Raw genomic sequence first — 12416 nt, 5'->3', positions numbered from 1 at the left:
CTTTCCAGAGACAGGGAATGCTTGCAATCAACACTGGGCTTTCATTGTCCCTTGCTGTCTATCTGTAGTTAATAAATTCATTACATTTAATTTGTTGCATTTAAGTGGGTTCAGTCTTACTAAACTCAGAGAAGTTGGTAATCAGTGCACAGTGAACCTATTCCGCAAAATCCCATGTCCATGAACAGGAAGAATCAATATTGTCAAAATGTCTATACTACCCAAAGCAATCTAAAGATCCATTGCAACTCCATTCAAAATTCCAATGGCATTTTTCACAGAAATATTTACAGAAATTAAAAAAAAATCCTGAAACTTGTATTGAGCTACAAAAGACCTCTAATATCTAAAGCAATTGTGAACAAGAATTGAAAAGCTGAACATAAACTTTAAAAAAAATGGAATTCAACCTTATTTATACCATACACAAAAGTCAACTCAAAGTGGATTAAAGACTTAAATGTAAGATCTGAAATCATAAAAATTTTAGAAGAAAACATATAGGAAAGCTCCATGACGCTGGTCGTAACAATAATTTGGGGGGCGGGGTAGTCCATCAAAATCCATATCCATTTTTGGATATGGTACCAAAAGCACAAGCAACAAAAGCAAAAATAAATAGGAATATATCAAATTAAGAAGTTTCTACACAGCAAAGAAAAAAATTAACAAAAATGAAAAGGCAACCACAGAATAGGAGAAAGATTTGCATACCATGTATCTGGTAAGGGGTTAATATTCCAAATATATAAGGAACTCATACAACTCAACAGCAAAAAACAAACAACCTGATTTTGAAGTGGGCAAAATACCTGAACAAACATTTTTCCAAAGGAGACATGCAAATGGCCAACAGGCATATAAAAAGGAGCTGAACATCAGTCACCATCAAGGAAATGCAAGTCAAAATTACAATGATATATAATCTCACACCTGTTAGCATGAGCATTATCAAAAATTCAAAACTAACAAGTGCCAGTAAGGATGTGGAGAAAGGGGACTTTTATACATTGTTGGTGGAAATATATATTGGAACAACCATTATGGAAAATAGTGTGGGGGTTCCTCAAAAAATTAAAAATAGGACTACCAAATGATTCAGCAACTCACATCTGGGCATATATCTGAAACAAATCAGTATCTCAGAGAGATACCTGCACTGCCATGATCATTGCAGCATTCTTTGCAATATTCAAGGTGTGAAAACAACTTAAATGCCCAATGATGGATGAATAGACAACAAAATTGTGGCATATACATATGATGGAATATTATTCAGCATTTTTAAAAAGGAAATGATTCCATTTGTGATCATCATATGGACCTGGAGGGCACTATTTTAAGTTAAATAAGGCAAGCACAGAAAGACAAGTTCGGTATGATCTCACCTACATGTGAAATATACAACAGTCAAATTCAGGCAGGGTGCGGTGGCTTGGGATGGATATATATATCCATCCCAGCACTTTGGGAGGCTGAGGCAGGTGGATCATGCAGTCAGGAGTTCAAGACCATCCTAGATTGATCTAGGCATCAATCAAAATCAAAACAGCTATTTTATAGAAAGGGATAAGCAGACTCTCAAGTTAAAATAGAAAAGCAAAGGATCTAGAATATCCAAAACAATCTAGAAAAATAAGAACAAAGTTGGAAGACTTATACTGCCTGGCTTTCCAGACTTAGCTAACTATAAAGCTAGCTCAGCAGTAGATATTAATATGTGAAATAGTAATATCTATTATTAGCAAGAATATTGCTAATATTCAGGATAGACATATAGATCAACAGGATAGAGTCCAGAAATAGACCTACATGTATATGATCAATCGATTTTCAACAAAAATATCAAGATAATTAGGATAATCTTCACAAAAAGGTGCTGGAATAATTGGATATCGATATGTAAAACAATGGATCTCAACCTTTATTTCATACCATATAAAAAATAACTCAAAATAAATAATAAACCCCAGTATATAAATTGGAGCTATAAAACTTTTAGACAGAAACATAGTAAAGACAGGTCATGACTTTGGCTCAAGCAAAGTTTTCTTAGATAAGACACAGAAATTACAAGCTACAAAAGAAAAAAAACCAAACTTCATCAAGTCCAAGCTTTCTTTTTAAAAAGACAGCAAAAATACAAGGCACAGACTGAGAGGAAAAAAATTATAAAACATACATCTAATGAAAGATTGTATTCCAAATATATAAAGAACTTCTTCAACTTCATAACTAGAAGATAACCCAATTAAAAAAAAAAAAAAACTACGCCAGGGCCGGGCGCGGTGGCTCACGCCTGTAATCCCAGCACTTTGGGAGGCCGAGGCAGGTGGATCACGAGGTCAAGAGATCGAGACCATCCTGGTCAACATGGTGAAACCCCGTCTCTACTAAAAATACAAAAAATTAGCTGAGCATGGTGGCGCGTGCCTGTAATCCCAGCTACTCAGGAGGCTGAGGCAGGAGAATTGCCTGAACCCAGGAGGCAGAGGTTGCGGTGAGCCGAGATTGCGCCATTGCACTCCAGCCTGGGTAACAAGAGTGAAACTCCGTCTCAAAAAAAAAAAAAAAAAAAGTTCTCAAAATCTTGATGATACTTTACATATAAGAAACTTGGCAGAGGGGGCACAAAAATGATACAGCCTTACAAACCAGAGTAATTGTCAGAAACAGTAAAGTTAGAACAAGCCAGAGTCGGCAAAAATGAGGTGTTTTTTTTAGGTACATGGAGTTTGATGTATTGGTAAGATACGCAAGTGAGTCCTGGGTAAAAACAACTGAATTGTGTTTCAGCTGGGGGCCTCCACCCAGATCCCCCAGGCCTGGTCAGTATAGCTGTGCCACCTCTGGAGTGACCCCCTTGGTAACAGAGACAAGATGGAGACCAGCCGATTAATGGCATCTTGGATTTAATTCATCTCAAGCTGTCTCCTGTGTCCCCATCCTCTGCTGCACTTAAACAACTGAAGCCTCTATTCACCCAGTTCCCTTTCCTAGTTCAGGCCTCTCGCTGTCTCCACTCACCACAGTAATGCCATCCCCTGGCAGACGGCTGACTTGCTGGTGGATGCACATGACGGTTAAGTCTGCAGATGTCCTAACAGTAGCCTGTGCAGCCTCTGGCTTTGGACTGCTGGGGTCTCAGTCCTGAACCCTGGCCTCAATAATTTCCAGATGTCCTCACATGTTCCATCGTGAGGTTGTTAAAGGTTAAAATGACTTAATAGTGTGACACAAGCTAAATGCTACAAAAAACATTATTAGTTCTTGCCTTTTTTTTTTTTTTTTGGAGATAGAGTCTCACTCTGTTGTCCAGGCTGGAGTAAAGTGGTGTGATCTCAACTCACTGCAACTTCCGGCTCCCGGGTTCAAGAGATTCTCCTGCCTCAGCCTCCAGAGTAGTAGGGATTACAGGCACTCACCATTACGCCCAGCTAATTTTTGTATTTTTAGTACAGATGGGGTTTCACCATGTTAGTCAGGCTGGTCTCAAACTCCTGACCTCAGGTGATCTGCCTGCCTTGGCCTCCCAAAGTGCTGGGATTACAGGCATGAGCCACCGCACCTGGCCTTGCAATTTTTTTTCAGAGACAAGTTCTCACTCTGTCACCCAGGCTGGAGTTCAGTGGTGTAATCAAAACTCACTGCAGCTTCAAACTCCTGGGCTGAAGCAATTCTCTAACCTCAGCCTTCAGAGTAGCTGGGACTACAGGTGTGTACCACCATGCCTGGCTAATTTTTTTTATTTTTTGTAGAGACAGGGTTTTGCTATGTTGCCCAAGCTAGTCTCAAATTCCTGGGCTCAAATGATCCTCCTGCCTCAGCCTCCTAAGTAACTTGGATTGCAGGCACATGCCACCTCACCCAGCTAGTTCTTGCAATTATTACTATTAGGGACTGTTCATCCTTAGGCATCTCTCCTCATGCGGACTTTGGGCTTCCTGTGACATTCGGCATCTTTCATGAATCTTCTGAAAAGCTTCAGATTAATGTGAGCTGCTTTGATATCTTAACACCAAAGGTATCACTTGGGTCATTGCCAGCATCCAGCATCAACAATTCAGACAAACACCAAAACTGCTTGAAACCTGCATAGTAACTGTGTGGAAAGGAAGACAAACATTGTAAGATTTTTTAAAAAAAGAAGAAATACAGACAGGCACGATGCCTCACACCTGTAATCCCAGCACTTTGGGAGGCCGAGACGGGCAAATCACAAGGTCAAGAGATTGAGACCATCCTGGCCAACATAGTGAAACCCTATCTCTACTAAAAATACAAAAAAAGTAGCTGGGTGTGGTGGGACGTGCCTGTAGTCCCAGCTACTTGGGAGGCTGAGGCAGGAGAATCAGTTGAAACCAGGAGTTGGAGGTTGCAGTGAGCCGAGATCGTGCCACTGGAGACTCTGTCTCAAAAAAGAAAAAAAACCTATTTGGGCCAGGCACGATGACTCACACCTGTAATCCCAACACTGCAGGAGGCCAAGGAGAGAGAATAACTTTGAGCCCAGAAGTTCAGAACCAGCCTGGGCAACATAGTCAGACCCTGTCTCTACCACCCAAAAAAATTAAATTAAAATTAAAAAAAAAAAAAGAATACCTGTTTGATCGTATGGGAATGAAAATACCCATTCAAGAAAGTGGCCGTCCACGGCACTCCCAGTCACTCCTTTGCTTTCGTCAGGGTTCCTTGGAACACGAGGAGAGCAAGATCTTGCGCGTGCAGCTAGAGCTGAGCCAGGTGAAATCCGAGCTAGACCGCAAGGTCACTGAGAAGGATGAAGAAATCGAGCAGTTAAAAAGAAATAGCCAGCGGGCAACGGAGGCCATGCAGAGCGTGCTGGATGCTGAAATCCGCAGCCGGAATGACGCCCTGAGACTGAAGATGGAGGGAGATCTCAATGAGATGGAGATTCAGCCGGGCCACTCCAACCACCAGGTGGCAGAGACCCAAAAACACCTGCGCACGGTCCAGGGCCAGCTCAAGGTGAGCGTGGTGGCCGTCTCTGTGTACCTGGACGGGCCCCAGCCTGCCAGGTGGCTCTGACTTCACTCCGGGTCTCCCCTGCAGGACTCCCAGCTGCACCTGGATGACGCCCTGAGGAGCAATGAGGACCTCAAGGAGCAGCTGGCCATCGTGGAGCGCAGGAATGGGCTCCTGCTGGAGGAGCTGGAGGAAATGAAGGTGGCCCTGGAGCAGACGGAGCGGACCCGCAGGCTGTCGGAGCAGGAGCTGCTGGACGCCAGCGACCGCGTGCAGCTCCTGCACTCCCAGGTGCGCCCACCCTCACCCCTCCACTGACGGTCCTCCCTGGGGCAGGTAGCACCTCCTGCACCCCCAGCTGCTTCCGCTGTCCCTCCGCTCAGGGCCCACGCCATGGGAAGGAGCACCTGGTTCCTCCCAGACTAGTTGTCAAGACCAAGTTTCTTTAAGCTTGGTTCTGGGAATAACTGACTCTTGATTGACAGATTTCTGAGCTTTCTCTCATCCAAACATTAAAGATAAAAGATGCTGCATGTGGTGAGGAAATCAGAGCAACGAAGGATTAATTACTGCACAGAGCACCTGGAAGTACTATTTAAGTGGAAACCTTAGAATATTAAGATTTTATTTCAAAATAATTATTTTTGACCCGGCTCAGCGCCACACCTATAATCCCAGCACATTGGGAGGCCGTGATAGGAGGTTCGCTTAAGCCCAGGAGTTGAGGCTGCAATGAACTATGATCGCACCACTGTACTCCAGCCTGGGCAACAGAAGGAGACCCTGCCTAAAAAAAAAAAAAAAAAAAAAAAAAATATATATATATATATATATATATACACATATATATATATATAAAATAAAGTCTTAAAAACTCCTTTGTTTAAAAAATAGAAAAAACAAGCAAATACATGGAAGAAAAAAATCAAGCATATTATTAACATTCCTGGGTCTCTCATTCTTAGGCCCTTGTGAATTATATAAATATTATATTTTTGCCTCTAATTCCAGGACTTTGGGATTGCTTGATCTCAGGAGTTTGGGACCAGTTTTAATTAAAAATAAAATAAGTATATTTTGTAAAAATATAAACAATCTTTTGCAGCCTCTTTTTTTCATTTAACAATCATGAACATATCTCGACATTTTTTTTTTAAGACAGAATCTTGAAACCTCTGCCTCCCAGATTCAAGTGATTCTCCTGCCTCAACCTTCCAGGTAGCTGGGATTACAGGCTTGCATCACTGTGCCCAGCTAATTTTTTTTGTATTTTTAGTGGAGACTGGCTTTTGCCATGTTGGCCAGGCTGGTCTTGAACTCCTGACCTCAGGTGATCCTCCAATCTCAGCCTCCCAAAGTGCTGGGATTACAGGCAGGATCACCATGCCTGGCCTCGACATCTTTAAATAGTCTTCTGCAATGTGTTTTTTAATGACAGAAAAGTAGGCTATTCTACTTGTATATTATGGTACTTTCGTTTAATCAATCCTCTGTGGTTATCTTAGATTGTTTTAAATAAAAACTTTACTATTAGAAAGGCTGTTGTGATGAACTTCTTCATAACTAAATTTTCACATACTTCCATGATTACTATCATCTTAATATTTCTAGAAGTTAATAAATTTCTAAAAATGAAATTCCAGGGTATAAACAGCAAAGGTACTTGTAATACATTGTAAATTGTTCTTTAATGAGGTTGTCCCAGTTATTATTTCCACTGGGAAAATGTGTGAGCATTCTCTTCTACAAATTCTCAAATATATTCTCGCTCTTATTTTTAAAATTGTCACCAATTTTATTGCTGAAACACACCTCACTGAGTTTTTAGTACTTTTTATTGCTAATGAGGTGGAACGTTTTATCACATTTGTTGGCCGTTTGTATTTCTTCTAGTGTGTTTCACCCATTTGTAGTTTTTGCCCTTTTTTTTTAATTGATTTGCCATATTTATATGTTAAGAAAGGGAATTTTTTTCTGTAATATACATATTGCAAATGTTTTCCAGTTTGTCATCACGCTTACAATTCTATTTATGACAGATTTTGACTATTTGCATTATTTTTCATTTTATGTAGTATGTCTATCAATCATTTCCTTGTTCCAACACCTTTTACTGAATAATCTATCCATCCTCAAATATTTGAAATTCTACTTTTATCATTTATTCAATTCTTTGATGTACAATTCTTGGGTCTGTTTCAGGACTTTCTGTTCAGTTAAGAATGAAGAAAGAGGCTGGGTGCGGTAGCTCACACCTGTAATCCCAGCACTTTGGGAAGCCAAGGTGCGCGGATCACCAGGTCAGGAGTTCAAGACCAGCCTGACCAACATGGTGAAACCCCGTCTCTACTAAAATACAAAAATTAGCTGGGCGTGGTGGCGTGTGCCTGTAATCCCAGCTACTCAGGAGACTGAGGCAGGAGAATGGCTTATACCCTGGAGGCAGAGGTTGCAGTAAGCTGAGATGGCACCATTGCATTCCATCCTGGGCAACAGAGTGAGACACTGTCTCAAAAAAAAAGAATGAAGAAAGAATGTACAGTACTGATGTACAGTACTGTACCCAGCAGGCCACCCATGTGAAAAATAAGAAATGGAACAGGATCATGATTTACTTCCTTCCCCACCCAACCCTCCCCCTTCCAATGGTTGTAAGTGCCCAAATAGAACCCACACCCCTGATATCTAATTCTTGTAGAATACAAGCCTGATAAATACCAAGAAAAAACTGGAGGCTGACATAGCTCAGTGCCAGGCAGAGGTGGAGAACTCGATCCAGGAGTCCAGGAATGCAGAGGAGAAGGCCAAGAAGGCCGTCACAGATGTGAGTTCTGTTCTTCCTGCTCAGAGCTGAGAAAGGGAGGCCTCTGAGCCAGGGCGTGGCAAGTATGTTTCATCTCTTATGACCACAATCGGTTAGTGGTGGCTTCCCAGACAGATGTAAAGAGGTACAGTCCCAAACGAGGCAAAGTGGGAAGGGAGGCTGTGAAGAATCAGCAGTGACTGACCCGAGTCAGAAAGGGGAGGCTCAGCGTCATGATCCCAACCTTCACCTCTTCTGCAACTCTGGGTAGGGATGGGCGGACGGGGCTTCTGATGTGTCCTGTGAACTTAACCAGGCTGCCATGATGGCCGAGGAGCTGAAGAAGGAACAGGACACCAGCGCCCACCTGGAGCAGACAGTGAAGGACCTGCAGCACCGTCTAGACGAGGCCGAGCAGCTGGCGCTGAAGGGCGGGAAGTAGATCCAGAAACTGGAAAACCGGGTAGAGTTTTTGAGAGGACTCTCACTCTGAAAGTGACAGCCTCGGACAGAACCACAGTCCAGAAATTGAGGTGGTGGGAAAGTGATTACTGATGAAATAGATTGCAAATTCAGTTTCAGGACTGCTTGCGAAATTCCCTGTGAGCCTTATTTCTCTCCTTTTTCTTTTTCACCTGTTCCTATGCCCCAACACACACACACACACACACACCCTCTATTTTGGTATGCTCACACCTCAGTAAGTGAAATAGAATGATGTGTGTTAATGTTCCCATTCCATTTGCTATGTAGATTCAGAGGCACACACATACATGGAAAAAAGCTATTAACATATACTTTACAGTCATAAAATGACACATCGTGGTGAATTTACATTTTGGACCAAGCTTCCCTTTGATAAACGAAGCCCATCCTACACAAAATCTGCAGTTTCTGTTTTCTCCCGATCTCAGGTTTCCTTCCCTCCCCAGCTTTTCCCATCTCTCACCGCAGGCTGCAGTTCTGGCACAGGTATGTTTCTTGCTCCACCCCCAAAACAGGGTGATTGGGGCTTCTTCCTTTAGGTTGATGCACCAGAAAAGCTCAACCCCCACAACGCCTGGACATCTGCTCTTTCTTTATCTGAGAGCATATTCTGCACGTATTGTTCAGTTTCTTTGCCGACTGTTCCCTTTGTTTCCTGTCCCCCTTGCTTTTCCTTTTAGACCCGGGTGGTTTAATTTCAATTATTCTTTAAATGGGCTGCACTAGCGGTTGACATTTTGGAGGAGGGCTCTGAGGAGGAGGCTGTTAGAATGTCTCTTGTCCCAGGGAGACAGGAAATGAAAGAGTGGGAGGAAAGGAGGATGAGGAGGAGGAAAAGAAAAGGAGACAACTTTTTCCAGCAGGAAAGCCCCAAATACAGTCATTCTTTATGCAAACCACCCGAGGATATCCTCCCCAGGCACATAGTCCCATTAAATGTGAAAGGACTTTTTTTTGAGGGGTCTGCTAAAAACAACAAGGCCACATAGGCTTTTTGAATAACAAAAGTAAACACCAGGGAAGTTAGAACTTCCCCCAAAATTCTTTTAAGGTTTATTTTCAATCATCCCCAGTCCTATTCCATTACAATGAGTTTAGGCCTGTTCTCATGGATCTCTCCTATGGGAAAAGGATTAGGTCTACATGACACCTTCTGTCATACTTTAATTTCTGGGTTGGCGGGGAGCCCTCGGCCACCCTCCCCCTCCCATGGTGAGGCACCTTTACTGTCCTCCCATCCCCTGCCCAGTTATGTGACTTCCATAAGCCTTACAGAAGCCTAGAAAGAATTCCCAGGAAAACAAATGTTTTGTAGAACCTGATGGAAGACAGTTTTCGGTGGGTGGAGGGTGGGGAGGTTTTTGGAACAGTGCCCAGAGTGAGCCTGTCCCATTGGTAGTTTTCATAGGTGATTTAGTGAGTCTCCAAGCCCAGAGTCGCCCCTACTCTGCAGCCACTGGGATTCCCGGTGGAGTGGAGCATACGGCTGGCTGCTGCCCCTCCCAGCTTGAATCTCTGGATTGTGGAGTTGGGACCACAGCTGATGACTTGCATCCTCAGTGGCTGCCGTTTCCCCTCAAGACTTCAGGGAAGGCAGAAGCAACTGTGAAATCAACAACACCTGTGTAGTGCTTTGTCATTCTGACAATACTTTTACATACTTTAATTCGATCTCCACATTCAAGGTAGGCTGGGCAGGAAATACTGTCTCCATCCTAAACATACAGAAACTCATGCTCAGTGGTGGCGGCTGACTTGCTTTGAATCTATCAAGTGGGCCTGGAGAGTGCTCTGACTTCTGGCCCAGGTTCTCTTCATGGTCCCTGCCGCCTTACTTGATCTGTAATCAGGATCACCAGGAACAGTTGGGCAGGTTTCACCTGCAAGGACAAGTCAGGGGAGCTTGTGCTGCCCTTGCCAAACTACCCGGCTCCACGGGAGGGGGCAGCTAAGCAAAGCCTGACCCACCAGCGATGCTCTGTGCACCTGAGGCTGCCTCTGCCCAATGAGGGCATCTTGTTCTCACTTACTCAAATCACCTGCATGGGCTTGTGGTGACCTGGTCAATAAAATGTGGCTCCCAATCCCTAGGAGGAGACATTCTTGGCAAAAATCTGTGACGAGTGTCACGTCAGGGTCACCACCTGAGACACTGATCACTACCGGTGGAGGTCTGTCCTGCAGACCTTGACTCAGCAACAGATGAATAAAATACACGCTCACACCTAGTAGGGTGATTTAGTGGGATAGGGATGGTCCTCTGCTGCTTTCAGAGGGCGATTGCAGCCGTCTATGACTCTCTGTTCCTCCTCGCAGGTATTCAGTATAGATTTAATAACAGATTTTAAGTCAACATGCTTGTGAATAATTAACATGGTTAAAAGAGTGGTTTTTACGAATAAAAGGTCTTGGTTGGGGGGTGCCTAGAATAAACACCATTAATGGGTAAGACCTCTTCGACGTCCCCCTAAGGGGACCGTCTAGCACACAGTTTACATGAGCAAACAGATTAGAGCAGGGACAAAGGGATGTGGCATAAACTGACTTAACTGGGAAAGCTTTTATCATCCTAATCTTTAACCCTATGACTTAAAGTTCTGATGTAAGAACTGGCTGCCTTCAGCCCATTCCATTAAAACCTTTCAGCTTTCCAAAAAGTTTGAGACTATAATCTTATAACTTTCCCTAATATTACCCTAACATTTTGCCAGCCACCCCTAGTGAATCCTAATAAAAATCCCATTAGGGAATCTTGAATCTTGAGTTCACCCTAGAATGACTGGCCCGTGAGTCCATGCGAGAAGCCTGGGAGAACAGACTTGAATTCTGTGTTCTTTTCACCCTACCCAGGTGCGGGAGCTGGAAAACGAGCTTGATGTGGAACAGAAGAGGGGAGCTGAGGCCCTGAAGGGGGCCCACAAATACGAACGCAAAGTCAAGGAGATGACTTACCAGGTAGAACCTCAGCGAATGCTGTATGGACCTAGCCCCATCAGAAGTGGCCGTGGGTTTGCGGGCCCCTGCCACGTGTGCTCTGTTTGCAGGCTGAGGAGGACCGCAAGAATATCCTCAGGCTCCAGGACCTGGTGGACAAGCTGCAGGCCAAAGTGAAGTCTTACAAGAGGCAGGCTGAGGAGGCGGTGAGCACAGGAGGTCCCTGGGAGTGCCCACAGACAGACTGTCTCTGAGGCAGCCTGGGTGTCCCTGCCATCCCTGAGTGGGAGCAGGTTCCTGGTTGGTAAAGTCCTCTGAGTCCCAGGCCTGAGTTTGCATTTGCAGGCTATAAACACGGAGACATCTGCCCTCTTCCTCTCCTGGTCCATGTTAAGCCTTCCCCACCTCTATCACCTCTGTGCCTTCTTGCCTCACCCGACTTGGCCAGCCCCATCCATCCCCTTCATCCTACCCACCGTGACTCACGTGACCCACCCCAGGGCATCTTAGCCTATCCTGCTGGCCTTAGATCACCCTGACTCTCCCAAACCACCCCAGCCTACGCTCCCAGCCCTTCCTGCTCCCATGACCTGACCTGAGATACCTCATCCTAATTCCCACCATCCCACCACAGCCCACCCTCCTAGGCACCCCCATCTCCAGCCTTCCTCAACCCTCCCTAGTGCCCTCCACTCCATTCCATCCTTTTTTATCCACCCTTTAATCAAATAGGTGAAATCAACAGGAAAGAAATGGAATGGGCTGAAATCAGTGTCTCCCAAAGTATTGTCTGAGGACACTGGTTCCGAGGGATGTTAAAAGCAGGAAGCTGGGGCTGTGGGGAGATTTTTCTTTTTTTGTTGTTGTTTTTCTTTGTTTTTGTTGGTTTTTTTTTTTTGTTTGAGACAAAGTCTCATTCTGTTGCCGAGGCTGGAATGCAGTGACGCAATCTCGGCTTACTGCAACCTCCGCCTCCTGGGTTCAAGCAATTCTCCTGCCTCAGCCTCCTGAGTAGCTGGGACTACAGGCACGTACCACCACGCCCAGCTAATTTTTGTATTTTTAGTAAAGACAAGGTTTCACCATGTTGGTCAGGCTGGTCTCGAACTCCTGACCTCATGATCCTCCTGCCTCAGCCTCCCAAAGTGCTGGGATTACAGGCATGAGCCACCACACCCAGCTGACCTTTTTTGTTTATAGAAAATAA

The 12416-nt window shown here is 44.3% G+C and overlaps 1 protein-coding gene across 1 annotated transcript in view; it reads left to right on the top strand.

Annotated features, from left to right (window-relative positions):
* LOC135275704 (myosin-13-like) overlaps nucleotides 1-12416 on the top strand; it is a 31178-nt gene that overhangs the window by 17246 nt on the left and 1516 nt on the right. Inside the window, 7 exon segments of the mRNA XM_064378058.1 lie at nucleotides 3915-4024; nucleotides 4687-4989; nucleotides 5074-5277; nucleotides 7685-7810; nucleotides 8106-8252; nucleotides 11126-11230; nucleotides 11320-11415. Coding sequence (XP_064234128.1) covers nucleotides 3915-4024; nucleotides 4687-4989; nucleotides 5074-5277; nucleotides 7685-7810; nucleotides 8106-8252; nucleotides 11126-11230; nucleotides 11320-11415 — 1091 coding nt within the window.

This window comes from Aotus nancymaae, unplaced genomic scaffold, assembly GCF_030222135.1.
Source record: "Aotus nancymaae isolate 86718 unplaced genomic scaffold, 86718_ANA_hifiasm-v0.15.2.pri h1tg000018l, whole genome shotgun sequence".
NCBI lineage: Eukaryota > Metazoa > Chordata > Mammalia > Primates > Aotidae > Aotus > Aotus nancymaae.
The sequence above is the reverse complement of the archived record's forward strand: the minus strand, read 5'-3'. Positions and strand labels throughout refer to the sequence as shown.